Below are 21,088 nucleotides of genomic sequence, written 5' to 3' on the forward strand. Positions count from 1 at the left end.
GGTGTTTTTTATGTAAAGTTACCATACTGTGAGAATCTCATACTGTCCCACGGCTAATTGGCACCCAGAAAGGAAAGAGGAAGATGCTGCTTCCTGTCTGGGTTGTTTGCTGCAGCCACAGTGTGATTCATTGTTGGTTAAGTTCTTGTAAGAGTCTGCGTATTTAAAAGCCTGATCTCAGCAGGTTAAAGCTGAATTGAGACTCTGACAGGCTGAATAGAGGATACCCACCAGCATATTAGGCTTATTTAAAGCCTCCATTATTACAAACAGGACTTTCTCTCACACCTCTATGGATCTCTCACGACTGTAATGTTTTTAAGCGATGTTTTAGAAAAAGACCAGCATGTTTTTTTATTTCTTTTTTGCATATCTCTGTGTGAATGGCTTTTCAACAAGCAGAGACTCCAAAGGAAACTCTCAGCTTTTGTGAGTTTTCCCTTTTTCTCTTGTATTTGAATACATACCTCTTCTGCCTCTATTTGAAGAGACCTTTTGTTTGGCTTTCCCTTCCTGGCATTAAAATGGACAGAGCTGTGAGAGAATGGCTTGAAACCCATAGTTGTTTTTTGTTTTTTTTTCTTTAGAGGTCACTGCTTTACACAGTCTCTGTTTGTCCCAATGAAGCACTTTGTGAAGATGAAGGGCATTATAAAAGTGAGGAGGACGAGTGCCAGGGGCCATCCTGGGGAACTTTGAGAAGAGCAGCTTTTCCCATCTGTGGGGTTGCTCCTCTGTTGGCTGGCAGGGATGTGTCCACCTGCCTGTGACAGGGCCAAAGATGAGCCATGGCAGCAATGGTGGGAGACAAGCTTCTCATTACCCACAAAGGGATCAGCTCATAATTAGCCCAGCAATTTTTTTTGGAAACTTTCATGGCCCTCTTACTCATCCTAATGCATTTTGCCATCCTTGTTATTTCTTCTCCCTATTCAAGTTCTTCGAAGTAGTTTTAATTGCCATCAGGGATGTTAGCTATATAAACCAACCGAGCGTGATGACTCAGACTCCTTAGCAGCCCACACACTTTTACAGCTATGAATTTAAACCAGAAAAATAATGTGAGGAAGAACAATGAAATAATTTTCAGCTACATTCTAACATGCTTCCAGGACTGATAAAAATGAATATGAGAGATGAGCCTTGAAATCCGCATGTGGTTTCTTTGCCTCAGAAACTACACAACAATCAAAGCAAAATGGCTCAGAGTCATAGGTCAGTTTTTCCTGGACGTAAACTCACTTTACTCACAATGAACTTACAAATGAAAAATAACACATCTTGTGGCATTAATCCCTGAAAAACAACAAATCTTTCTAATTGTATGCAGTGTTTCGCAATTATACACCCCTTGAACTTTATATGCACCAACCTTAAATGTCTTTTACTCAGATTGTATGGAATAGACTAACACAAAGTTGGGAATATTTCTAAAACAAACATTTTTTTTTTACAAATAAAGATGTGTAAAGTGTTACATCTTTATTCAACCCACTTTACTGTGATGCTACTAAATAAAAAGAAAATACTCAACAGAGCCATACATTTAATTAAATCTCTGTGAAGGTTCAGAGGTCAGGAATACACAGGGTAGGATAGATTATAAAAACAATATCAAACAATCTCACAGAGCACTATTCCATCCATCATTCAAAAATTAAAGCACTATGACACAACTGCAAACCTGCCAAGATGTGACTGTCTACTGAAACTAACAGCCCAGGAAAAGAGAGCATTAATCAAAAAACAGACAAGAATGGCAAGAAGCTGCAGAGATCCGCAGATATTCTTTCGCAATGAAAAATGTGAAAACCATATTTTGTTTTACTTCTACTAATGCACCACTTTGCGTTGCTTTTTCATGTAAAATCCTGATAAAATACATAGAGTGTGCTTGTAATGTGGAACCATATAGATGTTTCAAGGCATACAAAAACCTTCACCAGGCATGGTAGTTAAACTTAGTCTATGTGAATCATAGCAGCCCAAGTGGAAAGAGCAAAAACACCGGAAAAATCCTGCAAGAAAATTAGACAAACCCTTTCATACCTCTGTTAAGCCTGCTGAGAAACTTCTCAATAATTTGAGGTTATAACATCTGTCCTGCCGTGTATTTGAAGTTTAATATTTTTGGTTTGCTGTGCTTTATTAGCTCCTCTGGAGTGTGATGCGGTGGGGGAGGAGAGAGTCTGTCTTTATTGAGTTTCTGCCTCCTCAGAGTTTTACAGATGGAAGAAAAATCTTGCTTTGGTGTTGACTTCAAAAAGCTCTTGTTTACCATGTGATGCTCTCCTTGAAACTGTTATGTAGCCGCATTCGGAGAGCACATCGCCGCTCTCTAATTATCGCATCCGAATGTCATTCAGCATCAGGGAAAGCTCTGTAATGACTGCAAGGTTGTTTGGAGTCACGATTATTATCATATTATACTGCAAGCTTATCTGCGTCGGGATGCACTTCAGTTCATTTTATCTGTCTTAGAGCTGTTGTTCTCAATATCACAGGTCAGTCTACATTCACAGCCTGGAGCTGTTATTTAGAATGCACTACATATGTGGAAAGAGTTCTACATTTTATTGCTGAATTAATATATAGTTTCTTTAAACAATGCTATGGGCAAGAAGTAGCATTTTAAAGCTTTAAGCTGGCAATACTAAACTGTATCCATATAGTCTTGAGAACTACTTGAAAGGTTGCTTTTGTTATGAGTTTTGTTTTGCTGGTGGGAGGAAATAATAGACGTAGGTTTATTGTGAAGAATTTCTTGTTCCTGAAATAGTCTCTGCAAGCCAGTTGGCATAGGCTCCTCTCTCCCAGTGCATTGCCAGTAACACAGACACTAATATCAGGCTCTCATCAGACAGCTGTGACCCACAGACATGAACGCACCAACTATATGGTCCAAGTCCATATTCTCAACCCTGCTAGTAAAGTTCCCCATTTTAAAAACATTTTCAAGATTTTATGTTTTTTTGCTGCTTTGTTATTAACGTTAAGCAAGGTGTCTTTGAATGATATTACTTTTTGAATATTGTAAATATTTCTTTAAAATTATGTGCCGTAGCAACTAAAATACATATTTAATGCATGATTCACTGTGTAAAACATATTTTATGTCTTATTCAAGCTGATTATACACCTCCATACTTAATTCCAATAATAAAAAAAAATTGTCTTTGTCTCTTTGTACAAAAAGGGACTCTCAAGAATCTGGCAATTAAAGACCAGCTAGATAAAACTAGTCAGGACTTTTGTAACTTGGTGCAATACGATGCAAAATCTGGAGCATTTCAGGGTAATAATGACAGCAAAGAATGGCGATAAGATGACACCATCATGTGAGGTGGATAATAAAAAGATTGTTACCAAGGAAACCACTCCGGCAGCCAAATGTCAGCTATTTGACAATTGGCAGTTTTCAAAGCACATCCTTAAAATCACTGCCAAGCAGTGGAAGTCAAAGAACAGCAAGGTTATAGCAAATGTACACTTGATACCAGATATTTACATACACTGTATGGAAAAACATTGCTGATTCTTCTATGTTATGTCAGATAGGATTAACAAAATAATTTCTTCCTGCTCTTGGCTACTTGGAAGATTAATTTGCTCCCAATGTTGGCATCATGACAGAAGAACAAAATGTTTATCCTTTTTGTGAGGCACACCAGTCCCTCCTGCCACAAAATATTCTAAAATATATACATAAATGTATGTTGGTTAGCTTACTATATTTATAGAACTTTCATTCCTGATGTAGCCAATTTTAAAGATCAGGTTTATTCAGTTTGTACATAATACATTTTTTATATTAGCAGTGTTAGAAAATGTTTATTTTTTGTGACAATAGTGGCGTTTATATTAGACAGGAGATGTGGAGAGAGCGACAGAAGGAAGCTCTCTCCTGCAGCAAAGGTCCAGGAATCGAACCTCAGATGGATATGTGAATCTAATAGCTCTACTTCTATACCATACCATACCATACCATACCAACTTTATTTATAAAGCACTTTAAAACAACCACAGCTGATACAAAGTGCTGTACATCAAAACACAACATAACAATAAAAAAAACATAAAATAAAAACTTACAGTTTAAAAACAAAAACATACAATTTAAAACTAGATCCCGCTAGAGTTGAAAGCCAAATAAAATAGATGGGTTTTAAGATGAGCTTTAAAAGTGGACAGTGAAGTACCATGCACCATCTTGTTGAAATATGTTGCTTTCTTTTTACATGGTTAATTAAGATTTTCCCTTTGTATGTAGGAGTCAAAACTGTGCACTTGATATATGTTTTTTATGTTTCACATGTATTTCTGGGTCTCTGGTGAGCCTCACATGCTCACCCTACTGCAGTTGCAGTAGAAGACATCTATTGTTGCTACAGCAGAGCTCAAACTGACAGGGACCCCAGGGGCATTCGGTGGACTCTCCACGTTAAATGAAAAATAAAGACACATGACATATGAGTAAGAGACTTCCAGAAGTTGCATCTGTGCCTCAGTTTTCCATAGTGCTTCTGCAGAAACACTAACCTGGGATCCCATTTCCCTGATCTTACCATTAAGTTACCCAAATATGTGTTTTGGCCTAAAGCAAAGTGCAGTGGCTCATTTGTTCCTGTTATTGATGGACTATCAGTAACCTTTGCAGTTCTGCTGTGAGGACTCATTTTTAACTATAGCATAGGTCTGATGAAGGCTCTTTGGTGCTGAAAGTGGGGAAAAACAAGCTCTTTGTAAGGTATATATTTTATTTTACACACCTTGCAAAAGAAAATCATGTCTATCGTTTTAGCTAATTTTGTACGCAAAGATGTTCGTTAGTCACTTTTTGAAAATTTAACAGACAGGAAAAAATACGATATGTCATTAATTCTAAATTACAGGATACATACTGAATATTGATTGTGTGTGCACTTTGTTGAATATCTGACTGTGGCAGAAGATTGTTAAAAATAACCTTGATGAGAGTCATTCCTGAGTGATCAAAATCAAAGAGAAAGGACTTTGTACAGGCTTTCATCTTGACTCATTGCTTCAGTAATCACACTCTCTGTATTCAATATTGGTCTCCATATTTTAGCGGCTTCTCCCTGCATATAAAAGCAGGGACTCTGATATTGCTCAGAGACTCCGGCTGGACAAAGGAAACACTGCGGAGCGAGAGTCATACAGGCTCACTAATGAACCTTCTGAATAATGGAACCAAAACAAGACATCAACTTTATAGACTGTGGCCATAATTACAATAATATAACATTCTGTTTTAATTAGGTCATTATTATTATTTTTTAAAAGGTTTCCAAATGCAGTCTTTTTTGCTAAATGAAAACACTCTCTGCAAGGCATACGATCATCTAGGTTGGTACATCTTCATTATCGTTAATCCCAGAGTATTATTTCAAGAAACGATGTAGTACAATCAGGTTCTCCTGAGCAAGTATTGTGGCTGCTGCTTTGCGGCTGAGAATAGGGGGGAAATACTGAATGAGGACGAACAGACGGCTGCTGTCACACACTTCAGTGCCATCCTGAAAGGTGTGCTGTCAGGCTTCTCCAGGAATATACTGAGGGAGACCTTTCAGAAAAACCCAGCAAGAGAAAACTACCTTATGATGCAAATATGACTGCCTGACTGACAAAGAACTGCTCATAGTTTAACTCTCAATATATAGATAAATAAGTAGATGGGAGGATTAAATTAATGAATCTTAGTGAGAATCTAAATTTTAAAAATAGATTTAATCTCTGGTTGTGATTTGACGCAGGTTCTTACACAGTAATTACTGTATCACAACAACATTTATAATAATAACATATTACTTTCAAAAGTATCAACAGTGCATGGAGATTAAAAGCAAGTAAAAAGTATTTGTACTTAATAATACATACATGCAATGAAATAAAATATGAAAAAAAATTAACATAAATATATGAAGCACAGATATAACTCAATTTAGAGGCATGGAACAGCTTGCTTATAAAAAAAATGATTTTAAAGAGGTGTTAGAAGGATGAAATTGCATCTGTCAATATGATCCCTGCGGGGAGATTATTCCAGAGAGCTAGAGGGAAAAAACAGATTCTTAGCTGTAATTTACATACCTAAATACATCATATTTCTTCCATTTTCCCCCTTCCGGAGCTGGGAGCAGATCTGCATTACTTGCAGTTTATTGTTTCAGTCACGTTTGGGGTCTGCAAACTTAGGCACTCAGGTTAATGTCGGTATTTTTAGACAAAATAATTAAGTTTTTGTTTAATTTAGAGATTTGTTTTGCTTGTTTCAATTCTGGTGTAAAGAAGTACAAAAGCATGGCTTTATGTCTGAAAGCTGGTCACACTAACCATGAAGCTTAAGAGAATTATTTCATACTTATTTCACATTGACAGAACACCTTACTCAGGGTGCCATTGTCACAGGTACAGAAACTGACAGAAATACTAAATACAGACAATTTTGCTGTCACACTGGTGAAGATGCTTAAAATTTGCTAATACATGCATTCAGCGAAGACAAAAAAACTAATTTTAAGATATTTCTTTAACAAGATCACAGGTTACAAAATTTATTTTAACGATTTGCGCTACTTGTTTTTGCAAGTAGGACAGCACTTAGTCTTCTCCTATTACATGTCACAAGTTTGGCGCATAGAAAGGTATCTTTGATCTTTCCTCTTTGCACAATCTCCCTAGATTAACTAGAGTCCTGGCTTTTCTTTTTTTCTCTCTTCTCTTCTGCTCACGGCACAATGTTTTTAAAATAGGATTTTTAGCTCTGTAATCTGAGATGGCCAGGGAAAACTGTTGAGTTTGTATCTCTTGAACCATTTCTATGTTAAGTTGACCATGTGTTTTGGAGTGTTATCTAACTAAAAGACTCCATTTACAGTTTTCTGATGTAGTGAACTTGGTATTTATTTTACATCTGATGGTATTCATGATGAGTTCATGATTATTTAGAGTCTAACAAAGTTCTCAGGGATTTTGGAAGAGAATTAGGCCCTCCATCATACTAAACAGCCGGCATAAGGAGCTATTCCATGTATTTATCCTTTGTTCATGGCATGTAGAAAGTGTTTAATGGTTGGTATGGATACCATTTGACCCCAAGAGTCTACTCTTTGCTTTTCCAACACTAAGCTTTAGAGATGTTTTGTTTTCTACCATCCAACCATGTTCCTCCGTGTGCCTCATGGCAAGATAAAAATGGAGCTGAGTAAAGGCTCGTAACCACAGAAACAGGTTGTATTGCTTGGAGTTCCTAAAATCTGTGAATTATACACAATTTTCCCACAAATGTAAAGATGTGTCAATTACATGATTTTTAAAAAGTTTATTGTACCAATAATTATTTGTTATCCAATTAAGTAAAGGTATAATTTAAATGCTGTGATAAAAAATTATCTAGTTAAAGGTTTTTTCCAAGTCTTTATCATCGGTACCCACAAATCTTTCAGTTGTGCTGCAGGTGAGCAGATTAAAAAGAGCATGAAAAGGACCAGGTATCCACTGTAAGAAGATGAAGGAAAGTCTAACAAGATAGGATGCATTTTTAAATAAAATAGAAAGAAGAAAAAAACAATAAAATTTTGGACTTAAAAGTAGTGATAAGTGTAGTTCCACCAGGTTTTTGCTAATTGCTGCTGCTGCTAGTTTAAAGGAGCTGAGTGGGAGAGGGGGTGCTCTGTGGGGTGGGAACTCGGCTGGAGACTGCAGCTCCAGGGTGGAGCTTTGGGTACACAGTATGTATGTGTTTGATGAGGAAATGACGTTGTAACATGACCTCCAGCTCAAAAAGTTGATTTTGCATAATTTATTACTGCAATCAGATTTAAAAAATGTGACTGAGTCTCTCCAGAGACAAAAAATGGCACATCCTTCTCATATTCGTCTGACTCAATATAGTTGCTAAAGTTCACTTAATAAGCTGATGACATTTAAGGAGAGCTCCTTGGCAAATATATGAGATCGCTGTTAATTTAAAATTAGTGGTCTAACTGATTGACATTCCAGAATAGGTTGTTAAATAACAAGCGAAGGAAATTAATCATACACAAAAAAAGTGATTCTGCTGTAAACGGACTATAATGTGATGGCAGAATAAGTGAGCTGAATGGCACTCAGTGTGAGTGTAGACGCTTCCAATTAGATCTGTGGGGAAGCCTTGTTTGGAAAACCTCCAGGCATACAATGATGCTTGAGGGAGGAAGCAACCATATTGAAGCCCATGGGTTCTCACTAATCACTACTGTGTCTCCTGAGGTATGCTGCAGAATGACAGGTTTTTACTGACTCTCTGTCATGCCTCTACAATGCTCTGTGAGAAAGTAATTGCAGAGATTTCCTGTTTCAACCATGCATGACAATTATTTCAGCAGGTTCGTGTTTAACATGGATTGCACACTGAGGTTTCAGAAAAGGATTTGTTATTCATCCTGGTGGTCATAGCACCAACAAACTCACAAGAAAATCAATATATTAGTCTGGGTAGAGGGATATGAAGGTATTTCAAGATAACACTACTTGATTTGAAAAAACAAATGCTGGATTGGAAAATGTACTTTCACAAAATCCTTATGTGTGAACAGTTGCATATATTAATACCCAATGAAGGCACTTTGTGATTCTGCGGCCTCGTTCAAAACTGACATCTGTTTCCTGACATAGAAAAAAGTTTGAGATAAAAAAAACACTGCAGAATTTTAAAAGTGTAATACTACGAATATAGTGTGCACACTGATAAATGAACACTTTTCGATTAAAATTTAGAATTGAGTCTTCTTGACTGAACACTTAGTACCAGTTGTAATGAATCCATCTGAAATAAAAAACAGACATGATCTCATTTGCATCATCTAGCTAAAGCTGTAGTTTCTACAGAGCTTATGAAGAATCAAATGAATGGCATAGCAAAAAGTGATCAGTGAGGAAAAGGCTACAAAGAAAGCTCAACAGCATTATTTACATACGTTGGCATAATAAAGACGGATGATTGGACAAAATATGGCACAAACGTGACATGACATAAATTGTGTGTTTCTACAAATTTCATGAAAGGTTAAGGAGGCTGCAGATATGGCAACAGCAACACAATGAGCTGCAGGGATTTTCAAAAAGTACTTGTCCTAAATTTGATAATAAAAGAAACAGTAATAAGAGTAATAGAGAGTGCTATATGTATGCAATGTTAGCAGATACTATAATTTGTTGTACTAAATAAGAAAAACCTGTTTTAAATTATTGAGTTTTAATATTGTCTATTTTTTACTTTGTCTAGCAACTATATTTGTCTACTAAACTTAGTAAATAAAGGTTTAAGAAATGATACATAAATATTCATATAAAATAGAAGCGCTCTTTTATATCCAATGTACCAACTTATTGCCACTAGAAATATTAAGTAAAATGTTTGAAGCCGAGCATTAGTCAACCTTCTCACTTTATTTTTGCCTACATCAAAACCTTGTTGTAGGTACTGTTTAATGCTTTTGCAAGGTAAAAAGTAGGCTTACCAAAAAAGGATCCCTGAGATACAGTTACTTGGCAAAGCATTTATATGGTCTGAGATTTTTGGTCACATTTCAAACACAAATGTTGATGTATTTTATTTGACTTCTATTGTAATGACCTAAAACATAATCATTTTGGCCTACTGTCAAAATGGCATGTAAAACAAAAAAACAGGACAGGGAACCTGATTTTTCAAGGCAATGTATGTCAATACAGACATGTTCAGTAGTTTGCACTATTGTTTTTAGATTTTTTGTGATGTATGTAACAAGTCTGTCTTGTAAATCACACAATGAGTCTCAAGAGATTTTTCCTCTATAAAGGATTATATAATAAATGTTTTAAAAGTTGCAAAGAAAGCCATAAAAAATTATGTTCCACTTTTTCAGGTGGCCAACCTCCTACGCCTGTTCCAAATTCCTCAGATCAGCTACGCCTCCACCAGTGCAAAGCTCAGTGACAAGTCTCGCTATGACTACTTCGCCCGCACTGTGCCCCCAGACTTCTATCAGGCCAAGGCCATGGCTGATATCCTGCAGTACTTCAACTGGACCTATGTGTCGACAGTAGCATCAGAGGGTGACTATGGCGAGACTGGCATCGATGCCTTCCAACTGGAGGCCCGCGAGAACCAAATCTGTATCGCCACTTCAGCCAAAGTGAGCCGCTCCATGAACCAGCAGGGCTATGAGAACGTGATCCGCTCTCTGAAGCAGAAGTCCAATGCTAAGGTGGTGATCCTGTTCACCCGCAGCGAGGACGCCCGCGAACTGCTGTCAGCTGCTGCTCGAATGAACACCTCATTTATCTGGGTGGCCAGTGATGGATGGGGAGCACAAGAGAGTGTAGTGAGGGGCAGTGAGACTGCAGCAGATGGGGCTTTCACCATTGAACTGGCCTCCTATGCAATCAGAGAGTTTCAAGACTATTTCACAAAGCTGAACCCATACACCAACACGAGGAACCCATGGTTTAAGGAGTTCTGGGAGCACCACTTCGCCTGCAGCCTTCATGAGCTCAGCTGTAGTGAACGCAGTTTACGAGACGGAACCTTTGACCAGGAGTCCAAGATCATGTTTGTGGTGAACGCTGTGTATGCCATGGCCTACGCTCTGCATAACATGAGGCAAGCAGTATGCTCCAACACATCTAAGGTCTGTGATGCCATGAAACCAAGTAATGGAAAAAGGCTCTACAAAGAGTTCATCCTGAAGACCAGGTTTGAAGGTGAGCAAACTATCGACAGCAATCACAGATACAAAATATTTTAGTCTAACGTGGTAACATGCAAGAGTTGAACTGTAAGTAATAAAATATTATTTAATTGAAAAGCATATATATCATATATTTTTTAAAGCTTAATTCAGAAAGTAAAATCTTTTGTTGTTATTGCATGCTTAAAAGTTGGCTCAGTGCCGGGATAGCAACCAGTTGAAATGGGTTTTGTCAGTTCGGATAATATCCAGACAGAATTATGGCAGAAGCTTGCCGATTGCCACAAAAAGCTTTGGTTCTCTCCAACTGTCAAAATTACCTTTATGCAATTATTTATGTAAGTTAGGATTGTGAATCACTGTTTTGTGGTCTGTCCGATTCATTTTTAGATAGACAAAGCAATGTGCATACTGTTTTGTGGTCTGTCCGATTCATTTTTAGATAGACAAAGCAATGTGCATATGAGTCAGTTCATCCACCTGATTTTAAGGCCCAAAGTCTTTTCACAGCTCGGAGCTGTGGCCGCAAGGTTGTTGGTGCCTGTCACGGCGGCAACCCTCAAATCCGTTGGTGGACACCTTCGGTGAGGGATGCTGTCAGGCAGAAGAAGGAGTCCTATCGGGCCTTTTTGGCCTGTGGGACTCCGGAAGCAGCTGATGGGTACCGACGGGCGAAGCGGCATCCGGTGGTTGCTGAGACAAAAACTTGAGTGTGGGAGGAGTTTGGAGAGGCCATGTAGAAAGACTTCCGCACGGTTTCAGGGCGATTCTGGTCCACCATCCGGCGTCTCAGGAGGGGGAAGCAGTACAGCACCAACACTGTTTATAGTGGGGATGGTGTGCTACTGACCTCGACTTGGGACGTTATGGGCCTGTGGGCAGAATACTTCAAAGACCTCCTCAGTCCCACCAACATGCCTTCCATTGAGGAAACTAAGCCTGGGGACTCTGGGTCGTGCTCTCCAATCTCTGGGGATGAGATCGTTGAGGTGGTTAAAAAGCTCCTCGGTGGCAGGGCCCCGGGGGTGGATGAGATTCGCCCGGAGTTCCTTAAGGCTATGGATGTTGTAGGGTTGTGTTGGCTGACGCGACTCTGCAATATTGCATGGACCTTGGGGGCAGTTCCCCTGGATTGGCAGACTGGTGTGGTGGTCCCCCTGTTCAAAGAGGGGGATCCGAGGGTGTGCTCCAATTATAGGGGGCCACACTCTTAAGCCTCCCTGGCAAGTTCTATTCAGGGGTGAGGTTTTTCGGACACGTCCCACAGGGAGGAGGCCCCGGGGAAGACCCAGGACACGCTGCTTCTTGGCTGGCTTGGGAACACCTTGGGATTCCCCAGGAGGAACTGGAACAAGTGGTTGGGGAGAGGGAAGTTTAGGCATCCTTACTTAGGCTTCTACCCCCACAACCTGACTCCAGATAAGCGAAAGAAGATGGATGAATGTCTACTCGGAAGTCTTCAACAAAATTCTGAAATTCAAAGCAAAATTTGATTTAGGAGTAAGGTGGATAAGTTATATCCTGCTGAGTATGACAAAACTCTTAATGCTGAAGCCTGATGAGAAAACTTTCCTTTTTGCGTTTACTGTGGCGGCAAAAGCAATAAGACATGCAGCCTCTGCTGGATTACTTTGTTTTTACAAATGAGCATTCCCAATGAGTGTGACATTCTATGTGACCAGATTTTGAAAGTAAAAAGGCTTTAAAGAAAGAAGAAAGAGGAGGTGTCAGAAGTGGAGTCATAACAAATGGTCAAGTCATAGTAAGAAGGAAGAAAATGATCTAGACCAGATCTGCATTATTGATTGTGACCATTTAAACAGATTAATTTTCCAAAACAGCTGTAGTATTTAAAAAAAGAATAATATCTAGTTGCAAAGTCAGCTGTACACAGAAATGCTATATTTAGCATTACTATAAATAACTATGCATTGCTGTCTTTCTGCTTTCCACCAGCTCCTTTCAGACCCACGGACACAGAGAGCATCGTGCGCTTTGATTCTGTAGGCGACAGCATCAGTCGCTACAACATCTTTAACTACCACAAAGAAAAGGGCAAGTTTATATATAAAAAAGTTGGCTACTGGGACCACATATTGATCCTGAACACCAGCGCAGTACCTTGGTTTGGCATGGCTCATCCCACTTCCCAGTGCAGTGACCCATGCAAAAGGAATGAGGTGAAGAGCATGCAGCCTGGAGAAATGTGCTGCTGGATATGTATTCCATGCCAGTCCTACCAGTACCTGCAGGATGAGTACACCTGTGCTGACTGCGGCTTTGGTCAATGGCCGTTGGCTAATTTGACCAGGTGTTATGATCTGCCTGAAGAGTACATCCGCTGGGAAGATGCTTGGGCTATCGTGCCTGTTACAATCTCCTGTCTTGGCATACTGTGTACTCTGGCAGTTGTGGGCATTTTTGTTAAGAACAATGAAACCCCTGTAGTCAAAGCAAGTGGACGTGAGCTGTCCTACATTCTTTTGATGGGAGTTCTCATGTGCTACAGCATGACCTTCATCTATATTGCAAAACCTTCCACTACTGTCTGCACGTTGCGAAGACTTACCCTGGGAACCTCATTTGCTGTATGCTACTCTGCTTTGCTAACAAAGACCAACCGCATTGCTAGGATCTTCAACAATGTGAGAGATGGAGCCCAACGTCTGCGCTTCATCAGCCCGGGTTCTCAAGTGGCAATATGCTGTGTTCTAATCTCCTGCCAGCTGCTGGTGGCCCTTACTTGGCTCCTGGTTGAATTTCCCGGAATCCGGAAGGAAATTAGCCCAGACAGACGAAACGTGGTCACCCTCAAGTGTAACTGCAAGGACAGCAGCATGCTTGTGTCACTCTCCTACAACTGCATTCTCATCGTCCTCTGCACCGTCTACGCCTTCAAGACGAGGAAGTGTCCAGAAAACTTCAACGAGGCCAAGTTCATCGGGTTTACAATGTACACCACCTGCATCATCTGGCTGGCTTTCCAACCCATATTCTTTGTCACTGCCAGTGACTACAGGGTAATTATGCCTGCAATTATTTTTTTATATGCATGAATAAAGTATTTAAAATCTTTGTTTCACTGCAGTAAGCTGCGGTGAAAGGATCCCAAAAAAATATGTGCCTGATCTTTATGTGTTAATCTTTGAATCAGTAGAAGATTCGTGTGCACATTGGATTTGATCTACAGCACACAAGACTCCTGAGAGGTTTTCTTTTCATGTCTACTTAATGATCCTTCAAGAGAAGAACAAAGAGCTTGTAGACAGATGTGCCATAAATATATCAGCAAGTCAATAAAACAATGATTTCTAACCTGATTAACTTAACTCCAGCATTCTTTAGTTGTAAGCATAAACTTATTGTAACTGTTAGTTTGTAATAGTTGCTGGAAAGATGACATACAAGACTCTGTACATTTATTGGCACCAATGGTATAGAAAAGGAACTTTTGATGTTCATTTTGGGTTTTATTGGAGGTCATCCCTGCTGATTATATTCATTCATTCATTGTTGCAAGGAGCTGGTGTCTGTCTCCATTGGTCACTTGAGGGTTCTGGCTATGAGTCTGGAAAGACGACTAAATGAAAAAAAGTTCAGCATCAACGTTTTAAATATTTAAATGTGTGTAGGATGTACAAAATGATCGTTATTATAAGTATTGATTAGGAAGAACACAATGGTTGGTTTGTGATTGTTTTGATTACATTATCATAAATATTGCAACGTTATTACATAATGTGCCATTACAGTGCTCCAAATCCAGTGATGGGTTAACTTTTGACTACATCATGCAAAACGGCAATACACAAATTATTTAAATATTCATTCTGAATCTTCATGATACTTTGCAGCAGCACACAAACTAGGCACCTTAAAGTAAGTCATAATAAAAACAGCGTACATTAGGGTGTAAAAATGACAGCTCATCAGCAGAGTGCTGTAGCCTTATTGACCCATGGCTGCTGCTGCAGTGTTTTGGTCAAGGTGTGTATCCAGGCCTTTGTTGTGCAAACAGGATGGGAGGGAACGTTGGGGGTGGCTTTGAGATCACACAAGCCGTCTGTCGTTATGGGGAGCCTCAGCCTTTTCATGTCAGTAATAATAAAATCATCAACTAACATGAAAACTAATAGGCACCTGTGCTGATGCTGTCTGAACATTTTCCAAGATGCAGCTTCAGCAAAATATTAATGAACTAAAGGGGACGTATGAAACTGCAGCAAAGAACTTAAGACTCTTTTATAACAACAATAATGGTCCTAATTAACTAGTTTCAGTTTGGATTTATGTAGCTTGGAAATGTTTAGGCCTTGTTGCTCCCTGAATGACAATGAACTTAAATTTACCAGACAAGATTCACATCTTCTTATGAAAGCAACCTGGAGGTGTGAATTATTCAAATACAATTTTTTTCTGTACATTTCTTTTATGATTCACAATAATCGCTGCAGACGTAATAAGCTCCTGCAGTGTGCAAACCAAGTAATTAAATATTCACAGATTTTTTGTTAAATTGTCTCAGGGATTAGTTTTGCAAATAAGTAAACATTATTTTCAAAAATTAAACAACATGTAAAGCTATAAATAAGCTGCTTTCAAAATCAAATGCATATACCTCATAGAAGTGATTTACTGCTTGAATTTCTACATATCTTGTCTCCATAAACTTCAGTGTATTTAATGTAGATTTCTTTGTGATTAAACCAAAACAAAGCAATATGTAATAATGAAGTAGAATTATGAGGAAACTTGGTTTTTAGAGTTTCTTACAAATATATGTTCTCAAGTATGCACTAGAACTTTTATACCACTAAATAAATTCTATAGCTGCCTATTGCATTCAGAATGAACCTGATTACTAACTGGAGTCCTACCTGTGTAATTTGACCTCTGCATAAATTCGGCTATTCTGTGAAGGACTTGAAGATTTGCTAGAGAATATTAGTGAATAAACAGAATAATGGAGACCAGCAGACAAGCCAGGGATAAAGTTGTGAAGAGGTCAAATGGAGGAGTGGCGCACAGATTGCCACTGTTAAAGAAATCCATCAGAAATTTATTGAAATGGGAATTACCAAACAGGTTTCACACATTCAGCTATCGCAATATGAGTTAACTTTTAAAAACAAAACTTTCACAACACAAAGAAATTAAGAGCTGCAGACAAAGCGGTTTGTTTGGCTGACCATCCCAGTGGCACTCTGTCATGATCCATGTTCTGTCCTGTCCATGCTGTGCGTTAACACTCATTCAGTTCACCTGCCGCGCCTGCTGATTGCTTGCCTGTTCCACCTGGTCCCTGCCCTACTTAAACTCCTCTCAGCCTCTGCCTCCCTGCCAGATTATCGACAGCCACGAGCCAGTAGTGATCCAGCGTTTCCTTGTAAGCCTTCAGCGTTTCTTCGACCCTTTTCTGCCCACGGATTGACCCCTCCTGCCAAGCCCTCCTCGGATATCTACTGTTCTGGATTTCTGGACCCTGACCCAAGCTTCGCCCTACGACCATCGACTATTGCCTGCCCCTCAAGCTAAGTTTGCTCCCTCCGATCTCCTGTGTATGACCTCTGCCTGGATAACCGTCTTAGTCTCTTCCTGGATTCTCTGCTCCACCCGTCCATTGCACTACAGGTCAGTTAAGCCGAACATTTCAAAGTTACCCCTCCCCTATCAGTGCATCACCAGCCTTCTCTCCTCTCTTCTCAGTGCTGTGTTGGATGACCACATCCTGAGCCGCACCAATAGCTGAAAATTTAATTAAACCTTTTTCCTTTGCAACTCTTGTGTGTGGTTGAATTTCCGGGTCCCCACCCAGTGCCCTTACAGAATAATCTGGCCACTATGGACCCGTCACCCACACAGGAGTGGCGTTCTAGTGTTGAAGGCGCCATTAGCCGCCTGGAAACTAACATGCAAGAAATGATGAGCATGCTTGATAAGATGTCCTCCCCCTCTTCCCCAAGACATACCTCTTCTCCTAGCCCCAAGGCCTCTATGTCTGGTTACCAGGTCTCACCCATTCATGAGCCCCGCCTGTCTCCACCAGAGGTGTTCAAGGGTGAGCAGAGTCAGTGTCGTCCCTTTATTACTCAATGTGAAATTGTCTTTGAACTTCAACCATCATCTTTCCCCTCTGAACGTGCTAAGGTGGCCTATGCTATGTCCCTTCTCTCGGGGAAGGCCAAGTTATGGGGTACTGCTGAGTGGCAAAAGAACTCTCCCATGTGTTTTGGTTTCAAGGACTTTTCCAGGGAACTAATCAGGGTCTTCGATCCAGTTCTGCCGGAGAGGGAGGCTGCACGTGGTTTGTTCAAACTCAAACAAGGCAGGAGGCGAGTCACCGAGTACATAATTGACTTTCATGCTCTGTCTTCAGGAAGTGTCTGGAACGATGAGGCACTGTGCGATGCGTTCTACCAGGGGCTCGGTGAGGAGGTAAAGGATGAACTGTCTACTCGAGATGCCCCCAGGGATCTACAAGAACTGGAGACTCTTGCCGCAAGGATTGACATGAGGCTCCATGAGAGAAGGTTGGAGAGGAGTACTTCCAGCCGTTCTTACCAGGTTGAACATGTTCCCAGGCCACAGCCATCTGTCACGGCCCCGCCTTTGAGTTCATCACCTACCCCTCTGGCAGAGGAGCCGATGCAGATTGGCCGATCGCGCTTGTCCCCACAAGAAAGGGAGCGGAGACTTAAGAGAGGCCTTTGTTTCTATTGTGGGGGAGAGGGTCACCTACTTCGTCTGTGTCCAGCAAAAGACCAGGCTCAGTAGGAGGTAAGAGGTTTCTGCTGAGCCAGAAGCGATTGAAATCCTCTTCTTTCTCTGTTTTGGCCACGCTCCAGGCTGGTGGCAGTTCCAAGAGTCTTTCTGTCTTTTTGGATTCTGGAGCGGACACTGAGTTCATGGACCGTGGTCTTGCTGAATCTCTTAGCATCAATCTCCTTCCTACCTCTAAATGTCTGGAAGTTTTGGCTATTGACGGCCACATACTTCATCAGGTCTCCCATGAAACGGGTCCCATTAAGTTCAGTATTTCTGGTAATCACCATGAACTCATTTCCTTCCTGATAATTGATTCCCCTGACCTCCCTGTCATTTTGGGAGCCACTTGGTTGAGAAAACACAACCCTCACATTGACTGGATTAAGGGCGAGGTGTTGGGCTGGTCACCATCTTGCCATTCCACCTGTCTCTTAGCTGCTTCTGCCCCCTGCTCTGTCCCTATCAGTGGACAGGAGTCCTTCCCCAGCTTAGCCAAAGTACCTGCTGTTTACCATGACCTAAGGGAGGCTTTTAACAAGCATCGAGCCACTTCCCTTCCACCCCATCGGCCCTATGATTGTGCTATCGATTTGCTTCCTGACACCTTCCCCCCCAGAGGCCGTCTATACCCTCTCTCTGGCCCTGAGGATAAAGCCATGAGGGATTATATCGGTGACGCACTCAAGGCAGGCATTATCCGCCCTTCTTCCTCCCCAGCTGGTGCAGGCTTCTTCTTTGTGGGCAAGAAAGATGGCACCTTAAGACCCTGTATCGACTACAGAGGATTGAATGACATCACTGTCAAGAATCGTTACCCATTACCCCTAATGAATACTGCCTTCGACCTTATACAGGGTGCCACAGTTTTTACCAAGCTTGACCTTAGAAATGCCTACCACCTAGTCCGTATCAAGGAGGGGGATGAGTGGAAGACGGCCTTTAACACCCCAACAGGTCACTATGAATACCTAGTCATGCCCTTTGGCCTGTCCAATGCTCCTGCAGTGTTCCAGGCTCTTGTCAATGATGTCCTCAGGGACATGGTCGGTCATTTTGTTTATGTTTATCTGGATGACATTTTGATTTTTTCCAAGGATCTCACGGCCCACCAAGCTCATGTCCGGTCTGTCATTCTCCGCTTGCTGCAGAATAACCTGTTTATCAAGGCAGAAAAGTGTGAGTTTCACAGATCATCCACGTCATTCCTGGGCTTCATCATTTCCCCTAACAGGATCTCCATGGATCCCAGTAAGACGGACACCATCAAGAATTGGCCCCACCCACAGAACCGTAAACAACTCCAAAGATTTCTGGGGTTTGCTAACTTTTATCGTCGGTTCATCCGTAATTTCAGTTCTGTGGCCTCTCCACTTCACGCTCTTACCTCGTCCAAGACCAAGTTTGTTTGGGGTAAGACTGCTGCTCTGTCCTTCGATCTCCTTAGGAAGGCTTTCACCTCTGCTCCTGTCCTCCGTTCTCCAGACCCTTCTCGCCAATTCATTGTTGAAGTGGATGCGTCTGACTCAGGGGTGGGAGCCGTACTCAGTCAAAGGTGCACTGATGGCAAGACTCACCCATGTGCCTTCTTTTCCAGAAAACTGTCTTCTTCTGAGACCAACTATGCTGTTGGTGACCGTGAATTGCTGGCAGTCAAGTTGGCACTTGAGGAGTGGAGGCACTGGCTTGAGGGAGCTAAGGAACCCTTCGTGGTTTGGACTGATCATAAGAATCTGCAGTACCTCAAGTCAGCTAGGAGACTCAACCCCAGGCAAGCCAGGTGGGCCTTGTACTTCAGTCGTTTTAATTTTTCTCTGTCTTACAGACCTGGGAGTAAGAACGCTAAGCCTGATGCACTCTCCAGGCTGCATGAGACTATGAAGGAGGGGCAAGGGGCTACGCAGGAGGATTATGTGCTCCCCACATCTGTGCGGCTAGCAGTTTTCAAGCTAGACCTGGAGCAGCGAATAAGAAGAGCCCATCAACAAAGCCCCATCCCTGAGAACTGTCCTAAAGATCGACTGTTTGTCCCTGAGCATCTGGTTCCTGAGGTACTGTCATTTTGCCATGAGTCTAAACTTTTCTGTCATCCGGGAGTCACTAAGACCCTATCAGTGATCAGAGGTTGTTTCTGGTGGGGAACCATGCTTCGAGATGTTACTGAGTACATCAAGGCTTGCAGAGTGTGTTGTCAGGCTAAGCCCTCCCGTCGGCCACCCTCTGGACTTCTACGACCCCTCCCTGTTCCACACCGCCCATGGTCCCACATATCCATGGATTTTGTGACCGGATTGCCCTCATCCAATAACCATTCTGTCCTTCTCACAGTCGTAGATCGATTTTCTAAAATGTCCCACCTGATACCACTTCGCAAACTGCCATCATCCAAGGAGCTGGGAGGAATTCTGGCTCGGGAGGTGTTCCGCCTGCATGGCCTGCCGACCGACATTGTTTCTGACAGGGGACCCCAGTTTGTCTCTAGGTTCTGGAAGGAATTCTGTGGTCTTCTGGGTATCTCAGTGAGTCTCTCATCGGGATTCCACCCTCAAACGGACGGCCAAACGGAGAGGATCAACCAGGAAGTGGAGATCAGGCTTCGTATGCTTTGTGAACGGGATCCCTCCTCTTGGTCACAAAACCTACCGTGGGTGGAGTACGCACTCAACTCTCTTCCATCCAATTCTACAGGTCTGTCTCCATTTTACATTGTCTACGGTTACCAGCCGCCTGTGTTGTCCCTTCAAGAACGGCCCATTAGGGTTCCTTCTGCGCATGCCTCTGCGTTGCAGTGCCAACGGGTATGGCGTCAGGCCCGTAGGGCCCTTCTGCAGACCTCTACTTTATGTTCCAGGTTTGCCAATCGTCGCAGGGTCCCAGCACCCGCCTACCTCGAGGGACAAGAAGTTTGGCTATCCACCAAGGACCTGCCCTTGCGGGTTGAAAACCGCAAACTGGCTCCTCGTTTCATAGGACCCTTCCCAATCTCCAAAGTGGTAAACCCTGTGGCTGTTCGGCTTCGCCTTCCCAGGACTCTCAGGGTTTGTCCTACCTTTCATGTGTCCCGTGTCAAACCTGTTTTCACTTCACAGTTGGTGCCCTCCTCCAGGCCCCCTCCTCCCGCCCGGTTCGTTGATGGTGGCCCCGCTTTCACTGTGCGCCGTCTCCTTCGGTCCAGACGTTGGGGTCGGTCCGTACATTACCTGGTGGACTGGGAGGGCTACGGGCCGGAGGAGCGCTCCTGGGAGCCGGCCCGCCATGTTTTGGACAAGAGCTTGATCAGGGACTTTCATCGGTCCAATCCTGACCAGCCTGGTGGTCCTTCTGGAGCCGGACCTTGAGGAGGGGGTACTGTCATGATCCATGTTCTGTCCTGTCCATGCTGTGCGTTAACACTCATTCAGTTCACCTGCCGCGCCTGCTGATTGCTTGCCTGTTCCACCTGGTCCCTGCCCTACTTAAACTCCTCTCAGCCTCTGCCTCCCTGCCAGATTATCGACAGCCACGAGCCAGTAGTGATCCAGCGTTTCCTTGTAAGCCTTCAGCGTTTCTTCGACCCTTTTCTGCCCACGGATTGACCCCTCCTGCCAAGCCCT

At 42.0% G+C, this 21,088-nt stretch overlaps 1 protein-coding gene across 3 annotated transcripts in view; it reads left to right on the forward strand.

Annotated features, from left to right (window-relative positions):
- The window catches only part of LOC102217242 (metabotropic glutamate receptor 2-like), a 36,064-nt gene that overhangs the window by 10,882 nt on the left and 4,094 nt on the right, over window positions 1-21,088 (forward strand). For all 3 annotated transcript variants that reach the window (XM_005796911.3, XM_023324922.1, XM_023324921.1), the window contains 2 exons: window positions 9,909-10,746; window positions 12,690-13,753. In XM_005796911.3, the coding sequence (XP_005796968.1) occupies window positions 9,909-10,746; window positions 12,690-13,753 (1,902 nt within the window). The remainder of the gene's footprint in view (window positions 1-9,908; window positions 10,747-12,689; window positions 13,754-21,088) is intronic.

Source organism: Xiphophorus maculatus, chromosome 20 (genome assembly GCF_002775205.1).
Source record: "Xiphophorus maculatus strain JP 163 A chromosome 20, X_maculatus-5.0-male, whole genome shotgun sequence".
In the NCBI taxonomy this organism is placed as follows: Eukaryota; Metazoa; Chordata; class Actinopteri; order Cyprinodontiformes; family Poeciliidae; genus Xiphophorus; species Xiphophorus maculatus.